Consider the following 25,900-nt stretch of genomic DNA (forward strand, 5'->3'; position numbering starts at 1 on the left):
TCAGTCCAAACTGGAACTTCCCTTTGAAAACGCGGTAACATTACGAAGACTTCAAGGGGTTCCCCTGTATCAACTTTTCTTTTATCATTTCAGGTCTTTTTGGATCAGTTAATAAAACTTACATGAAATTTGATGCATAAGTAAGTGGTGTTTGTTTTTTAATTGCTTCAGTCGCACAAATTCTTGCAAAATTAGCAATTACATTATTGAAAAAGCTGCCTAACACATTCGTTCTCTGTTGTGTACATAACACTAGGCCTTAGATTAACGTTAAGCCACTTACCCTCCCTGGTCCTAGCAAAGGCTAGCATTAGTGCATTACTGTTTCAGACACGATTGTACCTAGCCTATATCCGGACGAAATTTAAGGAATACATCATCTTATTCACCCGCAGCTGGATGAGTAAATGAAACCTACTGTAGCAGGGTAGGTAACGCTAGTGAACAGACACTATAGCCTAGGCCCTAATATTGTTAATGATATATAACAATTAACATTTCCTGAACTTTCGATCAAACTGTCCAAAGCCTGGAAAGTAACATGAGCTTAATTTAAGTCAAATTTATAGAGAGAGGAGCTGCAATAACTGCTATGGTGTTCAATTGCCTTTAGAAATTTAAAACTTAAACAATTGACAGAAAAATTCAATGTCAAAATCTGAAATGTGAACTAAGAAAGGGTAAGAAACTGTTCAACTCTACTTGTGATTAAAATAACACATCAAATCCAGCTGCAGTTGACTCATTTCCCCCAAAATGAATGAGAATTAAGTTAACAATAATTTTGCATGAAAGGTGACTAAGTTCAAACAGTAACAAAGGCTAGCCTACTGCTCGTTTCAGACGTCCATCATATAGTTGGTTTAATTAATTTCCAACAGCATACGATAGAATTATACTTTGTTAAGTTCTTAATGCTCAAAGCACAGAAAGGTTTCCCTAACTTTGTGTATTAGAAAAAGTGGTAACAATTTGACTTAGGAACATGGCAGGTACATGGTCTATTAGTACAGCTGCATGAGTATAACACAGAATCAAATAAGGGGCTATGCAAAGTTGCTCTACACCACCAGATATATTGCAGAGAGAATTGTTATCCTGGTAGGCTAGGCTTAAGTACCTGCATTCTTAGTACTTAAGGAATAATTGTAAGGTCTTACAGTGAACGTCCATTACCCATAATTTATTTACTCCTAGTCCATTGCTTTCACATTGGAAATTGATTTTCCTTTTTACAGAGGATTATCTTTAAGGTTTGAATGGCTGTGATCGGATTCAGAGGATGGATTTGAATGATGCTGACAAACATTCTGATGAAGAGATTGTTGATCAGACTTCTTCTTCTGAAGAGAATCTTACAGATGGTAGTGAGGAGCTGCTAGACAGAGATGTCCGAACAAGGGAGGAAAGTGATTGTAAGTTTCTATCCATGTTCTTTGCCTTTTTTATTTTTTGTTAAATGTTTTAATGCCATATATTATCTCATGTTTGGATCATCTTTTCTCATTTAGTGGTGTTTCAATGATTGGTTGAAGTGAAACTACCTTAATATTAGTAAATATTTGCATTCCATAAAATTGGCAAGCACTACAGTACCTGATCATTCAAACCAATTATAGTAAAATTTATATTCATAAACGGAAACAGCCTGCATAAAATCAAACAATCCATGCTTTGTCACCTTGACATTGTTTCATGTGTTTTCCATTACAAATGTCTGTAATGTTTGTCAGTTCATGTTCCAGGAACAATACTGGTTCTATATAAAAATAATTGGCTTGAAAGTTTAGCAAAATGATATTTAGCTACACAATGAGTCAGTGACTCTAGCATGTGGGTAGAGCGAATAGATGGTTACTACAACAAGATCAATATTGATGAAGTGCCCAGATACACATTGTGTAGTGTTTTTCGCTGAAATGGCAACAACAAAGCTGTCTGACATATGCAGTGAGGTACAGCTAGTATCACACTGCTAAGTTGCTCCAAGGCAGTACCTGCATGATACTACGATCGTCAAAGGTGACAACTTCGATGGACAGTGTATCAATATGACATCACACCAGTTTGTTTCAGACTCACTGATGGTACAAATTGTGAACATTTCAACTATCAATATCCCCAAAACTATCTCTCTATACAGCATATATAGGAACTGAATGCAAATTTCACCAGGATGCTACATAAGAATGTGAGACCTGTATCGTTAGTCCTATTGCATAAGTCAAACATGAATATGCCACTGGACTACTGGTATCTTTTGAAGTTAACTTGGAGAACCAAAACTTTCTACAAGAAAAGCTCTGCAAGTGATACTTTTCATTAGGCCATTATGTCCATATCCAACTTGTTTGCTCAGCTCTGTGCTCTAGCAGTTAGTGGTGTATTAGGTGAATGAGGCTAGATGACCATATTTTTAGTATTTTAATTCATTAAAACTAAATCAGTGACCCCTTAATAATGTGACATGATTATATTTGTTGTGTAAATATCAACAAACAGATTTCTTTATTTTTGTTTTGTTTTGATAGTGTGCATCTTCTGTCTCATGAGAGATAATGATGAGTTCAAACTTGGCAAGTTTTACACACTGAAGGATGATGGCCTTGAAAGGGAGATCAGAGCACATCTGTACTGTTTGGTATGTTTACAGTAACTATAGTCATTTGAAATTCTTGTCATCATTCATCTTAGATTACATGCATTCTTATTTAAAAGATTTTTTATTTTTTTCCAAGGTAGATTGAATGTATGCTATGATAATGGTGTGTGAGATGCCTTGGCTTGTAAACATGATAACTGCAAAGGTGTAGCTTGCATTCAATTGTTTATGGGTCCACCTCATTGAGTACAAAGCCCACATTGTTTTCTCTGGTGGTCAAATGTCTTTTTGGGGTTGCTAGTGATCAAAGTCTGAAAACCTTGTCAAGTGAAGGGTGGATGAACTTTATACTTTGTACATGTGGCTCCACCATATGGGGCAGAAATAATCTTGTGTGCTTGTTTAACATAAAAAAAATCCCATGTAAATTGTGACTTTCCTGTTAAAGTGCCTGTTAAGTCTTTGCAGAAGGGAATAAGAATTTAGAAAAAAGAATGCTTCCCAGTTTCCAGAATAAATCTGAGTTTTGACTGCTTTGTAACTTGACCTCTTGTGTTAGATTAGCTATCGTAAAGTGAAGCCTTGATCAGCACAATTGTCATGAAACATTGAACATTAATTATAATGTGTACCTCTAATCTCTTCAAGTAGAGTCCATCTGTGATATTATGTACAGTATGCTTGAATGTCTTTGTAGTGAAATAAGTCAGTATTTGACAACAATAGACTTTTAAAGTACTTACATGCATTGTTTTCAGAACAAATCAATTGGAATTATGTGCAGACAAAGGAATCATCTAGGCAAGGGTACAGCCAGAGTTAAATTTCTCTGTCACTGTAAGAGATTTTACTTAAAAGTGAATGAAGTTGACAGAAAACTGAACACACAAATAATGGAGTTATATATATATTTATATATATATATATATATATATTGCCTAACATATATTTACAATTGTTATTTGCTTTTCACCTTATAGTTCTTTGCAAGTGGCCTCTGTCAGAATGGTACAATGGAAGAAGGAGTCCAAGGTTTTCTTGGTAAAGACATTCTGAAAGAAGTCAATAGAGCGAGAAGACTGGTAGGTTTCACTTGAGCGATTTCAATGACATGTCTCTGTATCTCCTCATTCTGATTCCTGTCTGCAATCAAACCATTAGGAGTTTTACAATGTGGAATTGTCAAGTACTAAATATACAGTAAAGTTACCATATGGCACCTGATTAGCATATTGCATGCAGTGATTATAATGTAGTTTGCTTTTAAAACTGTTTAGTTTTGGTATATAAAGTCATCCAAAAAATCAAACTTTTTCAGAGAATTAATTGTTCGATACATACTGCATTGTGTACTTGAAATAGCAGACTACTAATTCTGTTAATGCCTTTTTTGTTATATTTTACAGAGATGTACTTACTGTAAGAAGATTGGTGCTTCAGTGGGATGTGGCATTAAGAAGTGCAAGGTCTCCTATCATTTCCCTTGTGGCAAAGACAACCAATCTATATTTAGATTTTATGACAGATACGAGTGAGTTGACTTTTCTACACAACGCTAAGTTTGTATTATTGTATAGGCTACTTTGTTTGGCCTTAGGCTTTCACACAGCTAAAAATTGTTTTCCCTGGCCTGGAAGCAGTCACAGCATGGCACCCATTTTTTTCTGCAGTGTGAGGAAAGCTAGCAGGTATACGTAAACTATGACTGTGTATCCTTGACTACAATCGAATATATCGACCTGTAATTACGACAAAATCTGGTCAAATATTGCATCCTACGGATATGTCCAAATTATGAAGACTATTCCATTATCTGTTGAACATTCACATTTTGATAGGGAATGGAATATGCAATAAACTTTTGTATATGGGCAAGTTAAATAGTTTGAGTGGGACCTTAATGCTTTGCATATTCCTTCCTAATTCCTGTAATTTTAGGTGTGTACAGTACCTGTACAGGTTAAGATGCTGTCTGTGCTATGTTCTAGAGTAACACACTTTACGTTCTAGTGAAATAACTGTTTTATTCAAAGTAAGATGGATATGATATGTTTGAAGATTAACAGCATTTAAACTTGCATTCTCATTCATCACCGCTAGATGGGAACAATATATCATTAAGAACAATGGTTTGGGTAACATATGTATACAATATGTTAGCCTAACTTGTGTCTAGGCATTACGGAATGTAGTGCAGTCTCACTGCAAAGGAAAATTATTAAGAAATAAAACGAAAGATCGATAAGAATCTTTCATATTTTTATTTCAATTCAGTCATAATGAGAAAGTTTAAATGAATAGAGAGGAACGTTAAATGAAGAGGTTTTGTACACAGGTATGGCCTAACATAAGGATATAATTGTTATAACTATTGTTATATCAGATCGATATCATCTGATGTTGGGATTTTAAATATCGGTTATCCACAAAAGCCGATAGCAACAATATTGGCAACTCTTCAGCTTAGTATCAAATTGTGTTTTTGTAAATATGATTTAATATTGTGTTTGCAAAGAAGGCTCCCATGCAACATATATTGCACAAGAGTCATATCTTTATACATACTTATTGACAATCAATTGATTTGAAACCCTTGATTTAGTCCTACATTTAAATACTAGTATATCACCTACACCAAAAGTCTGAGGATTGTTTTCTGATTGTCTCTTTGACAACCAGGTTTTACCCTTTGATTGTCCGAACAGCAAAATTGGTTGTCCGTTAAATGTTGCAGACCAACAAAGAATGACCAATATTTACACATTAGGAAAGATGTGAAGGTTTGGTGAATAGAAACAGCTTTTGGCGAGTACTTTCAACAAGTTTTCTGCTGGGCAAACTACAAGGCTATTGCTGATTTGCGAAAAACGAAATTTAGTTGCCTTGAATGATCAGACAACTGTTAAAAGTTTGCCCTTAAAAACATTTAGGCAATGGCCATTTTGGTGTGGTGAAGATATTCAATGGGTTTACTGTTGAGTTTGTTGGAACCAAAATGTTAGTCGCCAGAATGTTGTAATGACGAATGTTTCTTCAAGTAAGAATCTGTTCAATTTTGAATGCTTAGTACATTCTATTAACAATTTCTTTCTTTTTCTTTGAAATAGATCTTTCTGTCCTAAGCATCTTCCTGTTCAGATGTACCCCGAAGAGGAGGAACCTTTAAATACTTCTTTGATCGATTGTCCTGTGTGCCTCGATAATGTTCCCAGCCAGTCAAGTTTTGATGTGCTCAAAACACCTTGCTGTCATAACACGTATGTTCACAGAGACTGTATACAGGTAAGACATGTCCTTTGCAGTAAAGACCAGGGACATATTATGATGACGCAGAACATATTATGACACACTATCGGAAATGTCATGATTTAACCTTAACAATGTTAAGTACTGTAAACCAAACTTAGGGTTTTGCTAGCAAGTCTCCCATTGTGTCTTTTGAAAAAGTGAATGCAAATTTTAAGTCAAATCAATTAGTCCAAATCATCACTATTAAAGTAATTTCTTTTTGTATCCAGTTGTAAAGAATGAAAGAAATATCCTCATGTTATGCTTTCTAAATATTGCATACTTTACTTGTTCTATTTGCTTTAAAGCAAACTAACAAAGCATAGTGGCGCCCAGTTTTGTACAGTTACTGTCACAGAGACTGCCCAGTGTTTCCTCAAAATACCAAAAATATGTTATTATTTATGTAGAAGAGAAATTTATTCAATAATAGTAAACTTTGCCCCATCAAAGTCTTAAGTACTCCATGATTGGACCAACCGTGCTACATGCGACCATTTTCATTAAATAGTTGCAACTCGGTGCCTTTCTGTGGTAGCAAATAGAAAACCTGTTCATTCATGTTTTACGTGCCTGCAAGTAACTGTAAATCATGAATTTGAGACTAACATTTGACTATCATAATCAGATTGTTTCAGTTTTACATTGTGGTTACTTGGTACTGGTGTTTTTTTTTTTTGTGTAATCACAATGGAGCCCTTTTACTGGCTTAGGTTAAGGTTGAGATGATGGTTCAGTTGTAAGTACATTCTTCAGGTCACCAAGGGTATTACGTTAGTTAAGGTCTGTGCGGTTTTCTCTTCTACTACAAATTCTCTTCAGCTGTTTGAGTCTGCCTTATGAAAGGTTTCTATTGAGCATGAGGTATCTGATAACTCTTAAAAAACTCTCGGTAAACATAATAATAATACTAATCAGCAGTTATTTTTACGACGCTTAAGCGACCACAAATGTGGAAGAAACCCGCAGGGCTTAATGATTACAACTGACATGTCGGGTGGCTTTCCAATCCAACTCAAATTTGGAATACTTTCCATTTAGAAAGTTGTTTAATTCAGATGGGAAATCATAGATTGCTCTTGGATGAACCCACCTTACTATGACCCGGCCGAGTATCAAACCCAGAACCTTCCCGATTGCTAAGCCTCATTGCTTCAAATACCCCCGCCTTTATCCACTCGGCCACAGCACCGGTACTCTAAATAACTGACCTCAACTTTTCCAACAGCGTCAAGCTCTATCCTCTGGTATGTACTTCTTTCGGTGTCCTATCTGCAATAATCAGAATGAGTTCAAGGAGGAAATGCTCTCATTTGGTATACATGTACCTGAGAGGTTAGTAATGTCATATTTTAGTTTTTGGTTATGGGTTAGATTACCCTCATGTACCCCAAACAGTATCATTTAATGTGCAATTCTTGTCAAAACCGAAATAAATTCTCACGATGGAGAAAAAATGCCCCATGACATGATGAGAACCCTCGTACTGTTTCATGTTGATGAAAGGATGACAGTGAAAATCAGTATTTTGATGTCATTCTGCTACAAGATAGAAGAATTTTAGCATTCATGATCCTTTCCATATTCATTTGGTTATCGTTAAAATATGTCAAACGTCAGGAATGCTCCACAGATTTAATAATGATCTGTATTTGTGCTTGCTTTGTATCAAGATGCCCCATATGGTGGAGGGGGAAAGGCATAGCTTTTTGTGATGCAATACTGGATAGCTTCACTTATTCCCTAAGATTGTCAAATTAATCACTGGCTTCATCCATCTCTGTGAGTTATTAGGATGTTAACCATTTTTTGTTTTCTTTTTCCAGGGATGCTGCTTGGGAAAGGGACGAAGGTGCATACCAAGAGCTTTATCAGCGTCACAGTAAATGTGATATCGGGAATTGTATGTGTCCATCTGGCAGGGCATATTCAAAAAAGAGCGGGTTAGTAGACTGCCTTCATATCCAAGGACAATACTGTACCAGGCTAAGCCGTCCTTTTATCTTATGTGTATTTTTATAAAAGCAGTGTGGTCTATTTAATATCTTTGAAACATTTTGTTTTGAAATGATAAAATATTTTCGTTTCCAGTTATCGATCAAAATAAATTAAACTTTCAATGCTATATATTATTTGATTCACAATGCAAACATTTGTGAAAGGCATTTTGTCTGTAAAGTCTGGATCATATCCCCTATGTTTCTTTCTTGGTTTATATTTTTATCAACTTTGAAAAATGTATTTAGCTCCCTATACAAGCATAATGTTTGTAATGAATCTGATTATGTATGTGCGTACATTCTTACATACACGTATGGGAAACCTAGCATGAATCCATGTTATCTCAAGAAGGGATATTTTGACATACCGTATGCTGTTTGGATTTTCTATATACAGTAAACGACACCTGTATATTAAAGATCATGAACGACAAATATCATTTGAAGTTAGAAGAAATGATCAAACCCTGTAGACTCGCAAGGAACTATGATAATTGCTGCATTTTGTATCATTGCCACAGCAAATGCAATTGGTATTCTGTTGCCGATAGGCTGAATGAATTAACTTCATAGATGTCATCTTCGTTGTGGTTTGTGATCAACCAGAAGATCAAGATGGTTGGTATATTCCTCTCTCTCTCTCTATCTCTCTTGGTTAATAGAAAGTGGCAAATAATTTTGTGCGATTTCTGTGGTTCCGTTGGTTGCCATGTTGAGTGTGGAAGACTTGAAAGACCAACACAAGATTGGGCATGCACACACTGTAGAGCAATGTTAAGCTCTGGTAAGTAACATTTCTGCATCATGTCTCTTGAACTTGAAAAAAAACTAGAACACTTCTCTTGCCACTTGCAAAAACATGCTGCAACAGAGATACCATCAGCCACTAAGTTAATATTTCTCACACCTCACAGCTTAGGTAAAGATTACAGTGCTTCATTTTCTGGCCTACGCCATTTTGTCCATCGTCAGTTGGTAAGACGGCAGATTTGTAGCGGTCGTCCATTCCATCTGAGACTCCCAAGTGTCTGTTCGGACGAATCAGCTATAAAGGTTGTCTGGCTGAAGACTAAGTGTTGACATCAAATTCAGATTGCATTGAAACTAAGTACCGCCTAAAACTTATAAATCAGTATCACCCTCCGAAATGAAAGCACTGAAATAAAACGAAAATAGTGGTAGGCCTATGATCCACTCAGAGAGTGTTTCACTGGCCCAAAGCTGGTTCTTAATTTATAAAAGCAACACATCTCTCTCACAGTGTACATATTGGTCTTTCTTTTGTTGTTAACCAAATTAGCTGTGCAGACAACCAAAATGTTTAGAACCAGGAATAATCATGACAAATTTCACCTGTAAAATGAAGCAGAAGTTCTTTTATACATGGGTAATAAGCTTGTCGACAGCTTGTGTCAGAGTGACCATGGATCTAAACAATATCATTGGTTACTCGTGACAGGCAGACTTTGGGTATGAGTACCCATCAGCACGAGTACAAGGATGAGTACAGACAACAATGCTAGAATACTAGTACAGACTACACTACAAATCTACTGACTGATATGTCTTGAAGGATTCAACAGCGGTTTAACATACATTGATACATAAAGATTATGTGGTTGTCTTAGAAATTCGCTTTCATTGTCGCTGCATGCATTCAAGCTCCGCCATTCATTTGTTCAGCAAGAAACTTGCACGCAAAGCTTTCCAGCTCAAGAATGCCCCATATGGTGGAGGGCAAAGGCATAGCAAAGCTTTCCAGCTCAAGAATGGACGGTTTTATAATTCTTCAAGGAGTAAGAGTTAGGGCTGGAAGCAGGCAAAACCTTGCTTTGCTGCTGACATCAGGTATTTGTGCTTCATTTGTGTGGTCCTCACGTATTTCCATCTAGTAAGACTATTTCGTTCCATCCATAAAGCCGGGACAGTGATAATTATACACAAGCATCTGTATATTTTTTCTCTCTTTGACTTTCTTAACTAGAATAACAGCCATGATTCAGGAGATCAAAAATTCTATTTAGTACGTAAAAAGTAAAAATTCTGAAAATTAAATGAAGGAGAAACTCTGCAAAAGTAGAAATATCAACAACTCCTTCTGACACTGCTACTTTTTTTTTCTTCAGGAAAGTTTTATATGTTATCTTGTAAGCCTTACCAAGATGCATTCCTATATTGGCAGGCAGTAATGTTATGAATACTTCCAAAGAATTTGACATTCTTTATTTTGCAAAGTTATAGGTAAAGATAACTTACTTCCCCATTTTCAGTTAGTTTGTAACTGTGTATGTATTGTGGTCAAACACCCTAGAGCTAGATCTTTCTTCTTAATTCATGAATTCCAACCTGAGATAAGGGACATCAATAATTGTGTTAACTTTATATTTTGTGGACACATTTTCCATGTTTGATGTGTAAGTTTGACAACCATCGGCATTCAATTATATGTAAAGGCATTTTTGTTTTTTGGAGGAGGCGATTGCACAAATTTTAAAATATTTTGCAATTAATCAAACCCTTCATACCAGCTGCTTTCTTGTTCCTATTAAATTTTACGTGAATGTTAACATTTGTTTTTAGAGACGTACAAATGTATAATTTGTTCATAATTGGCCATAGTATGTGATGATGATGGTGGTGGTGATGGTGGTGATGGTGATGATGGTGGTGGTGGTGGTGGTGGTGATGGTGATGGTGATGGTGATGGTGATGATGATGATGATGGTGATGGTGATGGTGATGGTGGTGATGGTGATGATGATGATGATGATGATGATGATGATGATGATGATGATGATGATGATGATGATGATGATGATGATGATGATGATGATGATGATGATGATGATGATGATGATGATGATGATGATGATGATGGTGATGGTGGTGCTGGTGGTGGTGATGATGATGATGGTGTTGATGATTACTGCTAAGATTTGAAGACCAACTGCAACAGGTTAGTTTGTGCACTGTTGGGGTGTATTATAACCTAAGTACTTCTTTTTCTTTCTGTATTTTACTTTGGATTTTTCATTTTTCATTCACTTTGTTAAAGAACAAAAGCTTCCACTTATCCGCCGCCCTTTTTTGCTATTATCATTTTGTGGATGTTGCTTTCACTCACCACGACAAGGCTTAATGGAATGCATAAACACAAATGTACAGTAACAACATGCATGGCTAGTAGAAAAGGTATGCACAAAGTATGCTCACTATTAACTGATGATGTTGTTTTAACCATTGTTTGCTGTCTGTTGTTGATTTTTTTTGATTTTTTAAAACGTTTTTTGATGTTGGTCCTGATTATACAAAGCATGAATACAGATTGTGTACCTGTCTGTATCTATTAAGAATTGTGTTAGATATTGTTATCTATTGGTTAATCATATCAGAGAAAGAAATATACAAAAATTCTTTGTGACAGGCCGTTGCAACTTTCTTTTTTCCCCCTTTCCATTCCAATGAGCTCATTCAATCATTCTACTAACCTAGTATAAACAATTGGTGAGCCTTTTTTTTTAAATTGTTACAATTTTAACCAATATTTAACAGTTGTGTTCTTATTTAATTTAGATCATGTTCCAGTTAAGATATACTCCCAGTCCTTAGAAATTGTGCTGACAAATATAGAAATGTAGTCTATCAAACCGTCAACTGAAGCAGCTTTCAGGGTATCAATCACAGATGCTTATGGCAGATTCAAGTTAAATGGTTTTACATCAAGCTTATCCTAGACAAAGAGGCAGTATTTGAACCCAAAGCTACTTCGTCATCTCTCTTGACAGCTATTTGCGATGTCAGTTATAACAAAGTGAAAAAGAGAAAACTGGTTGATGCAGAAGCCGGATCTGGTTGCAATCTGACAGCAAACCAAGATTATGTAACACCACGTAGAGATGTGGTCTCGATTCCATCAACTTCCTCCGGTTCGACTTCGAAGAGACAAAGAGTCTATGCAATGGAGGAGAGCTCAGATGAGAGACGAGCAGACGCAGATGCGGTGGAAAATTCGGAGGAGTCGAGCTATTTACTCGATTCACTTGAGAGGGAATCGCTGTCTATGGAGAATGTGGCTGTGACATTATGGACATCAGAAAACCAGCAAGGAGCAAATGTTAGATCTCAGCCAAGTAAAGGTGAAGATGATGACATGGATGACCTGTTGCATAGAAAGGAAGTTTGCTCAACCTCTCAATCTTCCAAGGCAGATATGTCTCAAAGTTCCCCCCCAGAGAGAACCCTTGATAACACCTCTCCAAGTTTGCAAAATATCGGCGGTCCACATTGGTCTCAATTCAGCAGTTTTAATTCTTCTGAACATGAGAATGAGTCAATGAATAAACACTCAATGTCAGGTGGTAGTAGATCTAAGGCCGGTAGAGATCCTGACATTCCTAGCAGCCATCGACAGGAAAGTTTGACACTGCGTATCTCCCCAAATAGAAACAAGGGAAGTACTTCCAAAAACACCCCAGAAAACCTTCCAGTTGATAATTTGCCTGGTTCCTCTGTCACTGGTGTGATTGTTAAGGAAGAATCATCAGGAAGATGCCAAACAGTAGTAGAACTTCACGATTCAGATAAGAACACAGATGTAGCAACTGATCAGATGGGTTCAACTGGTAAGGGTCCATCTGATGTAGGCTCTGAGTCATTCAGTAACCTTGTTGAAACAGTCAAGGGATTGAAGAAACATGTCGATAGGGTGGAATCCAAACTGGATCAAAGTCTTGCCCTGCAGGCTAGAATGTGGCATTTACTGACTTATATTAGTGGTCAGGTACTGCCATCCGATGGAGAAAGTGATAGTATTGATGAGGGTTCCTTGACCTCGGCTAGTCAAGGAGGTTCATCGATTTCTGAATTGAAATCCACTTTGGGAGATGGTGGAAGGTTGGAGCTAGCAGCAGGTATCGGCTCATCTACTGATGAGAGCATGCACCCTGACAGGTTTGTAACCCTGCCTCATTCAAGTACCCCATTGGAAGACACAGAGGATGACACAGAAAACTTTTTTATTGGAGGAAACAAGGATCTTCTCATTCCTATGACAAAGTATCAAGAATTTCTTGATTCCGTTAATTCAAATTGTTCAAATGATTCCTCGAAAGGTTCTCAGCTTATCCTCTTACTGATAAGTCATTTTCACACCGAGCAGGACATGTGTGATAGTTTTGACAAAGCGATCAGAAGGCACCCATTCCTGGAGATGGATGGCCTGATACCTGCCCTTGACGACAATGTGTTCAGTGCCATATTCTTGCAAGCTAGAAATGAATTTGAAGACTTTGAGGAAGACTACAGAGATAGGTTTTGTCCCACTATCAAGAAACTGAGAAAGTTATGCCATCTATTAAAATCTAGCAGTTTGGAGGACACACAAGAAGAAACATTGCAAAGTCGTAGCACGAATAGTAACCTCAAACAAAGCAAATCGGTCAGAAAGAGGAAGAAGCCTCCACCCAACAGCAGTGATGATTCTTAGCTCATTCATTATCAAGTGAATTTTGATGATATTTTGTGATCTGTGGTATCTGTAATACATTGTTAGAGGCCCAGCCGCACCTCCAGCGTAAACTTTCCTTTTCGTGTCAGAAAACAACAAATGCGATAGCTCAAGCTGTTGTGAAAGTATCTATGTATCATTTAATGAGCCTGATTAGCCTGATCACCTTCCTTGGACTTGTCTTATCTTTGAGGGCTACTAATTTTTCTGACCAGAATTTTATGTATCCAGCATGCTAGTAGTGGTGATGAGACCGACACAATATGTCATATGTACAGTACAGCCTAGGCTTAACTGAGGCCTAGGGCTAACTTATGTATTTTAGTTTCCATACCAATCCCCCCTGTTATGGGTTATCATAAATGCTGTTTTTCCTTGCTTCACCAAAAAATATCAACATGTACAGTAGCTCATTTTTTCATTCTTGAGCTTCACCTCCTGTGACATCAGTAGAATGATCATGTTATAAGTCAAAAGTTTTTCACTCCAGGAGTATTTGTGGTACTTGGTTTACATATCCTTTCCAATATCAGGTAGCCTATTCCTGTAGTTTACAACATTTAAACAACTGCTATATATATGCTCTTTGTGAAAGCAGAACATCCATTGTAAATATTTTGGCACAAGATCTAGTTCTTCAATATAATTCAGCCAACTCCAATTTTCAAATTACCTATTGTTTTGGATCTCATAATATAGAAAATGTTACATTTAGGTAGTAGAAAGTATATGTTTCTTTTAATTTAGCACTAACCAATAACTTTGCTACATTCTGCTTTGTGCAAGTTTCAATGAAATTAATTAGCCAGGGTTTTTTAAGGGGGGGGGGATAGGGGCCCTACTAGGGGGCTTCATTGGTCTTGCCATTTAAAATGTAGGTATAATATGGTAAATAATTATATAAAAAAATTGCAGTTTACATTTATGATAAAAATTACCTTCTATAATTTACTTCCAAAACTGAAATAAAGAGAAATTATTTTCTACCAGGCTATTGAGTTGGACAAAATTGTGAAGAAGACCGAAACTGTTACAGCTGGTACTGAATCTTCCCGAATGTTCATTTTATGTTCAGAGTATATCCAGTTCATGAAATATAAGAGTAGATCTTTTACCATGTATGTTTGCTTTTCTTCAGTTATTTAAATAATTGAGTATTTCCACTTCCTCTTCTATATTTGGTATTTTAATTTTACATATTGGGGCGGTGGGGGGGGTTGTTGAAACATATTTTTGCTCAACAGTACAAATTAACTATCAGAGAACAGCTTTTCTGATACCACACATATTGCTACACTTTGCCAGTTTGAATTGCAATTTGCTACATATGCAAACAGATTGCAGTAATGTATTTAGCAAAAAAGCAATAAAGTATTGCAGGAAAGGACCAGTCATATATGTGTTAAACTTTTATTGACCAAATCAGGTCCTATTTCACCCAGTGGAATGTTCTTGTAATATCATACTCGTGAAATTGCTGCACAAACCGTTTCATAAAGGGTTCACTGTGCTATCAATTATTGATATTTCATATGCCATGCAGCTTGGGAGAGCGTTCGGTGGAAACATGGTCTCATTGCCAGCTGTTGTGATGTAGCTGTATGTTATAATCTTTGATCCACAATCAAGGATGCTATATATATACTCCAATGAACTAAGTGTTACTACTTATCCATGTCAAATGGCTGTTAGTTTCTTTGGTCACGATGGTGTTTGAGTATAAAAGTGAGTGAGCTTTCACCCCTTCCCTTCTCCCCTTCCCTTTTCCCCCCTTCCCTTTTGCCTCCTTCCCTTCCCTCTACAGCATCACTGAATCACTCCATTTTTAGAGCAGCAATTGGGACACTGATATGTAGTCATGTAGACTTGTAGCTTAATTATTTAATATGTTAATGACATATCACATTTGGTGGTAAGCCTGTTGTGTGCTACCAGTGTTTATCAGTATAGGATCAACTCCTATTACAGTGATGTCATTTACTTAATAGGAAAGTGTATAGCGGAGTGTATAGCCTAGTGGTTAACGCCGGCGTCTCCCAGTCATGAGATCCCCGGTTCGATTCCCCGCCGACAGCAATGTGAATGTGTGTCGTCTGGCAAGGGTGTTGTTCAATAACAACTTCCCGACATGGACGTTAAATGGATGTGTGCCGAGAGATTGGCTTCGGTCAGCTTGCGAGTCTACAAGCCTCCATGGCTTCTTTCGCGAGTTCCTGCTTGCGGGAAGATCACATATACATACATACATACAAGTCCAGAGAAAAACACAAATTTTACTGATGGAAAGAGGAACAAATTCGAAGCATCCTGGACAAAAGATCTGTTGGGTTGCAGTCAGGTCGGAGCAGTTTTGCTCATAACCAGACAAAGATCCAAAACAGTCAGTCCTTGTGACCAAATTGGGCATATATGTCAAACATGTTTGATATTCGTCTGGGGCCGTCGCAGTTGAATCGGATCGTGACAGTTTGTGGCTGACTACGACCGGACCATGATCCGATTCTAATCGATAGCCAATGAGGGAGCGTTGTGAAATCGGGTGACGGCTCCAGAAAGTCAAAATGGCAGCCCCCACATGGGCTAATGAGCAGAAGATTAAACTGTTGGGTTGGGTCGGGCTGGTGTGCAGCTAACCTAAGATCTGACGCGATTGGGTGGCCTAAACTCTCCAACTTGTTCCCTATGATTAGTCGCGGAGAGTCGGGTCACGTCGGTGCAATTTGCGACTGCCTTAAGGAAACCAAATGGTGTATCATTCACTCGACTTTTAAGATTTCAGATATTTAAACCTTTAGGTGTAAAAAGTTGCATCTTCTCAACTGATCATGCAAAGGACAGCAGGTTGAGTTACTGAACCTAAATGCAGATGAAGCTGGGTGAATGAAAATCCCAAAACTTAAATTCTGCCAATAACAAATCCATTTCACCAATAAAAATTGTTTAATATTCTACATTTCTAAGAAACCATCAGAGAAAATCATTTTGAAGAACACATGATTTCACAAAGAGTTTTGCCATTTCATACTATACTATATTAACCCTTTCAAAACCTTTCCATTTTCCAGGAAATCATGTGGTCATTGCATGTTTAAATCAATGCTTTCATGAAACATATCTTCCACAGATTCAATAAATCCATCCAAAGCTCTACGTTTTGAAAGTACTCCTTGCAAGAAGAAAGGAAGAATTAGAAGTTCCATGAAACTCAAAGGAAAAAGTCCGAGGGCTGGAATCAAGAATAAGAAAGTAAAGAAATCCAAGAGTACTGTTCTGGTAAGAAATTTATATACATGAGTTGAAACTGCTTGCAACTTAGCTATAACTGTGTGGAATCCTTTAAGAAAAGGTGACTGTCACATTTGAAATTGCTGAATACCCAAACTAGAAGCGTAATGAGTATATCCCGTTTGAATATTTATATTTTTGGTTTCGATGATAATCCTAACCTATGCATTCATGATGGCGTATGTGTGTATGTATGTGTGTGAGTGCGTTTGTGACGCCCAGTTTGTAAACACAATATCTCAAGAGGGAAATGTCAGACCAGTTTCATATTTAGTGTGTAGAAGTACAGTACCACATTGAGTACAAGAAGCCTTTTGTTTTTAGTGGAGGTCATTTGGGGTCATCAGAGGTCAAATCAAGAAACCCTTGTGAACATGTACACCCTCACTATACATTTCGTCAGATTCATGAAGAAAACTGCTCATGTTACATCGTCGAAACCACAATGCATTTTTGCATTCTGGTTTAAAGAGCAATGTTTGAATCTTTGATGTTTGTCAAAGATTCTGGTGTGCTCCTTGTGTCAGTCTACTGTCGTTACATCAGTGCATGGAATAGAAAGATGAAGACTCATCGGCGTGTTTCGATAGTCCTAAATTGTTTTTGGTGAAGTTCAAAGGTCATTTGAGGTTAAAGTATGAAACCTGGTAAAAGCAGTAACTCCTGAAATAAAGCTTGGATAAACTTCATGCTAAACATAGTGATTCCAAGAACCTATATAGTTTTTGTTGTGGAATCAAAGGTCCTCTGAGGTCAAAATAAAATTTGTCAACTCAATAAAAACGAGAGGGCAATCCACAGAGTGGCATATCTCATCGCAAGCAAACACAAATTTCAAATGAACAATTTTTTTTTTCTGGGGCTCTGTGAGACACAAGGGTTCACCCTGGGGTACCTTCCACCAAGTTTAAAGAAAATCAGCCCAGCCAGTTGTTAGCTTTTGACACAACAATGAACTAAAAGTATACATTTGACCTTTAACCATGTAACCTTTGACCTCAGTTACCATGCCAACCACACACTTTGGTACTACTTGACATTTCCATAATACCTATGGAGGTTCTTTGTCAATTTAATGTTTCACTTGGAATTATAACAAAAATTGATTTTAACTAAATTTGACCTCTGGCCGTTGGTTCGGGTGGTCTGCCAGATACAAGGGTTCACCTTGGGGTAAGGTCCCACCAAGTTTGGAGAAAATTGGCTCAGCCGCTTAAGAGGAGTATTTGACACAAAACTGCTCCAAAAATATACATTTGACTGTTAACCATGCGACTTTTGAACACAAATACCTTTCCCCTGGAGTTATAGCAAAAACTTTTTAGTAACTTTACCTTTGACCCCCAAGAGAAGCTACTCAGGAAAACCATTACCATGGCAATGGTTGGTATGGCAACTGACATAGCTGTATATGGCCCAACTGGCAAAGGCACGACAGTATCTCATCCTCCCTATGGAAGCGATGAGATAAAAATTGAATAAACCCCAAATATAAAGCTGTATACTGTGTCAGTACACATAGTATAATATTAAATATTCTCATATCAAATGTGACAAGGAACAAGTAGTCCTGTTGGCTTTGGTGTCTGTTGTTGTATTAAAATGACAAAGCAAGAGTGGACATATGTATCTTTAAATTTATAATAAGAATATTGTTAACAATCAAACTATTGTTGCAGTGTATCATATCAAAAGTGTTTTTAAGTATTGCCCAGAGCAATATCATTGAAAGTGTTTGACTGATAGCCTCTGAAAAAAACAGTATGCTATTAGTTCATGCACTACCATGTTTGAATCAATTTTAAAGTCCTCTATTCTAATATTTCTTACCTTGGCATCTTGATTGTTGTTAATGTAGTAGTTGTTGCTACTTGCTCTCCACAGACTCCAGTTGATAACGATTCTCCTTCTACTTCAAGAGAGGGTATTTCTGATGATGTTTGGTCAAAGAAGAAGAAAACCAAGAAATCAAAGCAAAACTTGAAGAGCAACAAGGAGAAACTCCCACCAACTCTGAAGAGAGCAGGCTCGTCGCCTGTCAAGAGAACGGTCAATCAAAGTTCGAAAGCTCCTGATTTATCACCTATAGCCCATAATTTTCAGGTGAAGAAAATGAGCAAAAGTAAAAAGCTTGTTAAATTGAAAGGTCATGCCAGCATGAAACATTCAACATATGCAAAAACAGTTAAAAAATTAGCAACCAAGTGTAAATCTGGTCAGAGCAAAGAGAAAGTCGGCAAGTTGAAGACAGGTGCTCAGTTTGCCTCATCTCATCATAAAATTCATCTACCATCTTCATCCAGCAATCAGTCCGGGAAGAAACTGGCTGTGTCAGATGGGACTGCATCAACATCATCGGGAACATCTCAACTAGGACAGGAAGGACAGACACCTGTACCCAAACGTGCTTTCTTCAAGAGTCAGTTTCAACATGGGCTGCAATCAACGTCGGTCTATGATACACCGATAGTGTTCACTCGAAGGGCATTGGCCACCGTCACCCAAAAGACACTGCCGTTATTGCCGTTAGTGCGCCTTTGTAAATTGGCCTATTCACGAGGTGGTGGCATAAAGAAATTTACGGCTGTGGCTTGGAAAAGGGCCCTCTTGCAAACAACACAGGACTATCAAACGAAGAAGCAAGGAGAGCCTACTGACATAGGAAAAGCTGTTCAAGGTAGGAGGGAGCAAACTGGTGTCCGTAGGATGAGCATGAGAAGCAGACCGCACCAAAAAACAGGTCAAGCACCAAGAAAGGGGCTTGATGAAGGAACGGTACGGCCAACCCGTTCTGTCGTTAATAGCAAACAGCTCATTGAAGCCATGTTGAAAGAAAGTGCCAGATCTCATCTGGAGGCGATACTAAGGGGGGAAAAAGAAGTGGACCTTTATGCCTATCTTTGCCATCAAGATAGACTGGGAGGAGGGTACAAGCCGGGTATTCACCCTGGTACCAGCTGCAGCAATATAAAGGGAAGGGATCACAATTATACAAAGGGAACAGATTGTCCAGTGAACAGGGATGCAGGCATCAGCTCCCAGAGCAATAATGATAGGACACTGTCTGATACATCATCCAATGTAACGGTATACGATTTGATCAAAGATCAGGAAACAGTTTCCACTGATGGCTCACACAGCGAAGTCACTTTTCCTAGTGTCTCGTCACCATTTTCAGTACCATCACCTTCACCTTCATCATCATCATCACCATCGTCATCTCCCAGTGTTGAGAATGCAAGTGTACAGAGCAGGAGGGAGAGGGCAGGAAGTTGCTCAAGTAATGCAATACCAACTGACATATGTTTGGGAGAAGGAGGGGAGAATAACCACAATAAATCTGAAATATATCTCACAGATGAGCGTGCAAGAGTAGTAAGTGAAGTTATTGAAACTTCATCAAATAACTCGGAGAACCAGGATTCAACGAACCAGTCACAGATTGCAGAGAAAGATGAACCTACTGTAGGAGGAAAGAGTCTTGAGGATGTTGTTGCCAAAAGGATGACCAGGTTGCACTCTTCCTCAAAGACTAACAGCCCTGTTTGTACGGATAGAACAGATGATGCAACAGAGATGATACCTAAAACTTCTGACACTATGGAAATGAGGCATGATGCAAATATGTTAAAGTTGAAGGAATGCTCCAAGAACTTCAATCACTTAGATGAAAGTGGTTCAAGACCTGCTGCATCTAAAACACGCAGAGCATTGATGCGATCCAAGAAAGATCAGATGACAGCCGAGAATGAAGAAACAGAGGCATCTGTCATAACTGTAGAGAAAGATGCCAACCCAGGTAATGATCCTGCAAAGATTCAGCAGGAAGGAATGATAACACCCACTAAAATGATAGGAGAACAAACAATACGAATGGAAGATAACAGAAGCAGCGAATCCCAACAATCTTCTTCTCACCGATCAAACACAGAGTCACCAGCAGTAGACCACAAGAAAAGTGAGTCTAATGTTTTAGTTGCCATGAAGGAAATAAGAGCAGAGCAACATGTGCCAATTCCCGTAATGCCAAAGATGGAGCCATGTTATGTACTGAAGAACCAAGAAGATGGTCATACATCAAGCCCACAATTTACGGACAGTATTTGCGGCACCGGTGTCATTGAAGCGAGCGGTGGAAAAGCAAAGGTGCAACCTTCATCCGAGAGCAATTCACCCTCCCTTAGATCAGAGAGGAGGAAATGCCGGGGATCGGCAGTTTCAGAAAGAGAGAAAAAATTAACCAGACGCATATCCATGAATGCACGAGGAAAGTCATCATCTTTATCAAAGACGGCACCCAAATCTAGTGATCAGACAGTCGGTGATACGAAATTGAAAAGCATGAAAACACTCAACGATTATTTCAAAGTCGCTGTTCGAGAGACCAAGAGTAAAATCAAAGTTACTTCTGAGGAATGTCCTGTCCAGGGATCAACCTCAGAAGATAAAGCGTCAAAATCTCTAGAAGTGAAGTCAGTAGCGGACGATGGGGAAAAGGGTGATCAAAATGACGAAAAAGAATCAGCTGTCGATGTGAACTCTTGTCAAAAAGAAACTCAAACACCTCCTCCGACAGAGGAAGTGATGCCTCTGTCAAGCTTAATTTCTATCGACGAGTGTCTCGATGAAAGAGACATAGAGTTTTCTAGCGTACCGGTTGAATCACCTCTCGGCGAGCCATCAGCTGATGCACTCTCATCGTCTTTGACCACAGTTGAATCGAATGGAAGTGACCATCAAATACATAGGGTCACAACGAGACAAATGGTATCTTCTTTGAAAATATCTGATACAAACAGTTATGCCAGGGACAATGTGCCTCATACACCCTCTCCACAGAGGGGTAGTTTTAGGACGAATGATATAAACCCTCAGTACTCTTGGCCACTCATCGCCAAGAGGAGAATTGGAAATCTTGAACGTGCTTCCACATCAGATGACATTGCGCCTCTTCGTGGGATACATCCAATCAAACTTAAAACAAGAACAAATTTGCTTTTCAGAAATGATCATGAATTACGAAAAGAGACGGACAAATTAAAGTCTCAGCCATCCGGACCATACTCATCCAGTCCAAGGCAGATTGAACAGGACAAGGTTGATGATATATTTTTGGTGAGTCAAACTGACAAAAGTCTTCCAAAACCAGAACTTGCCTGTGATTCTGAAATATCGGAACAGAAGTCTTCAAATATGGAAGCACAGAATGATGATGGAAAGCTTGCTCTATCAAGGAAACGGCCAAATCCGGATAAAACCGTTTCAGAATCTGGAGCTCAAGCAAGAAGGTCAAAACGATTAAAAAGAGACCATTCTGCCAAAGACCCCAACCAGTCGACAAGTGTCGTGGATGAAACAAATCCAGATGATATATTCCTTCCAGGTAACAGAAATGGCTTGTTGAGAACATTAAACTCTAACGGTCCAACGTCGTCTGTAGCTCTCTCAGGACGTCAGCGTGGAGACGTTTCGGATGGCTTTTATAAGAAATCTGAGGGCACTCCTCAAAAGAGGATACTTCTTCAGCGCTCTTTATCACTCTGTAAAATCGTGCCACCAAAGTTTGTAACCGCAGAGTATCAAACTGAGAAACGGGCGTGTGTAAGTGAATCAAAGCTGAAGAGGTCACCTTCGCCGCAAAGGAAAATTTCTAAACGGCAGTTGGTGATGCAGTGAAGACTCGCTCAGCTGTTGCCTTGTTGTAAAGTAGGTGCATATCATGCCAAGATAATATAAAATGATGTATTAGGGTAGCAAGCTAAGCTATCACTCAGTCTTCTCAGGATCCATAGCTAATTTGAAAGATGTTTCAGGGTTTTCTGAACAGCAAATTTGGTCATCTGGGGGAAAAAATAGCCAAAGCTGCAAAGAATAACCGATAAGTACACTGTAGGAGAGATGTGTAGGTCTGGTGAAATTGAACACCAGCTGCAGGGCCATTAAAATTCTTCTTCAGGTGGATCATAGGCCTACCACTATTGTTGTTTTATTTCAGTCTCTCAAAATTGATAGTGGGTGATACCAAGTAACCCCTTTTTGAGGGGATTAGGGGGGTGTATAGTTAAATGCACTCTGAAAATTTGCTCTGGGATCTGCGACAAGGGAAGTCAGCTTGATTACAGGTGTTGACTTGTTTGATTCATTGCACTCATCAAAAGGAAACGAGAAAACAGTGTTGTGGGGGAGATGAAGGGTGGGTTGGTGAAGAAGGATTGACCCACATCTTTTCCCATCTCTAAATTACTCCTGTGTGTGTGTTATCTGTCTTGTCCAGTACTGCTTAACAACACACATTCAAGCAGCTGGCATGGTTATATTGGTAGCTAATAGCTAAAAAGTTAATCATAGAATATCCAAATAAAGAGTAGGTGTAGGAATAGTTATATTGTGTTTCACCTTTCCTCAGAGCTGGATTAACTCAAAAGCTAATAACTCCATAGCCTTTAGGCCCTCACTTCGTTTAGGCCCTTAAGTTTCCTATGTAGGATTGAGAGTGTTACTGTGTTTGATAAAATTTCACTTTGTAAGCTGTGCAAAAAGACAACGCCAATACAGAATTAAATAAAGTTAACTAAAAGATCCTGAGCCAGAAATTCCAAAAATGTACTTCTATGTAGTAGTCATATTGTCATAGCAACGTGCCAATTCCTGTTAATACCAAAGATGGAGCCAGTCATAGACATATTTTTTGTTTCTAGATGAAAAACTTGAATTGGATATAAACTCTGAGTGAACTTTACATAAACATTAAAAAAAAAGAGAAAATTATGTTGTATTTTAATATCCATAAATTCTCAATAACTCGTACCGTGGTGTTGAATATATGTTCTTGCTATTACTTTAACCATTTGGTATTGGGTGCATTGTCACTGCTGGACAGCTTTTGTTACATTTAATGCAAACGTTTGTTCAACTTTTGTATTTGTATCTTTTCTTTCAAACTTAGTCTTCTCCTTTGTCATGGGCTTGCTGGTGGGGTGGGGGGAAGGCAGGGGTTTGGTGATATTCTTTATCATATCTTCTGATGTGAATTGATTTCTAAAATGACCTTTTCTGTTGGAAAAATTTAAATTGCTAGATTATCTTTGTACACTGTTTTAAGATTCTAAGTAAATGGAAGGAAGCACCCTGTCACTAACAGGGAAGGAGGTTCTCTGTTTTTGGTGTTCAATTTACTGCTCTGGCTGGTATCAAGCCTGTATGGTGTTGGTCAATGTGGTGGGGTGATATTAGTTATATGGCTCTGGGCTTTAGGTGGGTATTTAGAATTTAAAGGGATCAACATAATTTGGGCATATGTCTTATATTGTTATACATATTTGGAGGTGTTTTGACTCCAGGCAGATATTCTGTTGCATCTATAGTTCAATAAGTGACTTAAACTTCAAACCAACTTGATCAGTTCAGTTTGGTTCACTTGCAAATGTCATTCCACATTAAAATATTTTAAATGACACAGTTCATTAGCTTGACCGGAAACTTTCTTTCAAACCATAAAGAAGAAACATAAACTCTCCGATTTGTTTTTAACTATGAGAAATTGCCTTGGCGTTAAAGATGTTCAGAAATCACAACAACCCTTCCTGCATAAAATGAATTATTATTCCATTCCATCAACATTCATTTCTTGCATTAATTTGTAGGAGGGTTTGATAGTGTGTTCAATTGCCATTTTATTTTCAGTAATACTCCTTTGGTGATCAAACGCCAAACGGCCGCTTGAAAAATAATCATAAATGCAAGGTTGGGTTGTATTCTTGTATTATACCTCACAACAGAACATACATTCTTACATTGTTATCTACTGTACATGTTACCTACGCAAGGCACGTCATTTACAGAGACAATGACCAGTAATGATTTTGTACCTTTGAATCATTATAGCATGACAACAAGTTCAAAGGTCATCACTATTGCTGCCAGATTTAATCTTGCTGACAAGTCGCCCAGAAAGTTTTCCAAAGTACTTGAAGAACATGAAGTTAAACTCATTAAATATATTTGGAGGTGTGTTTATTCGATCGGATAACAAGTCTCTTACAAGGAGTAAACAATATATATATATCTACAGGATGTGTGAAACTATCTAGAGATCAGATAAGGACAGTTCATGGTCAGTATTGTCCACAGCAGGTGGTCAGTATCTAACAACTCACAGGGGTCACTCTTTAGGAGTTCCTCACATCAAGTTGTCAGCAGTAAAGCAGTGTAGTGACATGTATATGGTAGTATAATAATACATGGTGGATATCACAACTTCCGCCAGGGGTGTTGATTTCTACTAATAAATTGGGCGTTTGTTTCCAACATGCAAACCCACAGACCAAATACGGTCCGCAAAATATATCAATCCGGCCTGCTATAACAGAACAAATCGGCCCACAGCATTGTTCTAAGTATGTATCAGGCCTTTGGCTTAGACTACCTCACTAAACTACCCTAAGCGTTGCTCTATAAAAGTATAGTGAGATTTTCATTCTTTTCTATAACCCTTACTTTCTGGAATATTGGGAATGTTTGAACTAAACCATGCTTAGAAGTTAAAGGTGTGTTCAATTAGTTAATGAAGTGTCAGTCAGGTATCATCTTCTCAGGTGAACAGTAAAATGTTTTTGTTTAACCTGGATCTTATGTGACCATTATTAGACTTTCTAGCATATTTGATGGGGGTGATAGTGCTGACCTTTAGTACATGGTTGCTGTGGCCGACTATGGCTTTCAACAAGGAATGTGTTAAGAGTGGGTGACAAAGTTTAAGCAGTGAAATTATATCAGCCAAGATATCTACTGTACAGCAATAAGAATTAAATGCATTTAATTTCATTTGAAAAGACAATGTATAAGGATTACTTGCTGCTGTTTGGTCATCTATTGGAGTGAAAGACCAACATTTTGTGTATTATCTGTAAAAATGGTTACTAAATGAATTGTACTATTAATTACCATCACTATTATTTCTTGTTTTTAAATTTACATGTTTTGTCACGTCATGTTGCAAAAATGAAATGTTTACTCAGGAAAAAAATTGTGCTTGCATTCTTTGCTATCTCGAATTGCCTTGTGATTTGCTCAGACTAAAATCGAATAACGGTACATTCAGAAAACAAAAGGTAGTCTCATTGAAATTTTATACTTTTCATGTGAAATTTAAAAACTTTTTGGGGTAATTCTGAGAACAAAAACTAAAGCATTCCACGAATTATGAAGTATATGAAACGA

At 37.9% G+C, this 25,900-nt stretch overlaps 1 protein-coding gene across 1 annotated transcript; it reads left to right on the plus strand.

The window, feature by feature from the left end:
• LOC139970368 (uncharacterized) lies at positions 1-25,785 on the plus strand. The gene is made up of 11 exons (XM_071976001.1): positions 1-140; positions 1,239-1,415; positions 2,532-2,641; positions 3,583-3,684; positions 4,009-4,133; positions 5,710-5,884; positions 7,119-7,225; positions 7,717-7,833; positions 8,553-8,674; positions 16,521-16,669; positions 18,566-25,785. Exons 2-11 carry the CDS (start codon positions 1,283-1,285, stop codon positions 22,355-22,357), a joined length of 4,932 nt encoding a protein of 1,643 aa, XP_071832102.1. The 5' UTR covers positions 1-140; positions 1,239-1,282; the 3' UTR covers positions 22,358-25,785.
• The last annotated feature ends 115 nt before the right edge of the window (positions 25,786-25,900 follow it).

This window comes from Apostichopus japonicus, chromosome 8 (genome assembly GCF_037975245.1).
Source record: "Apostichopus japonicus isolate 1M-3 chromosome 8, ASM3797524v1, whole genome shotgun sequence".
Classification (NCBI taxonomy): Eukaryota; Metazoa; Echinodermata; class Holothuroidea; order Aspidochirotida; family Stichopodidae; genus Apostichopus; species Apostichopus japonicus.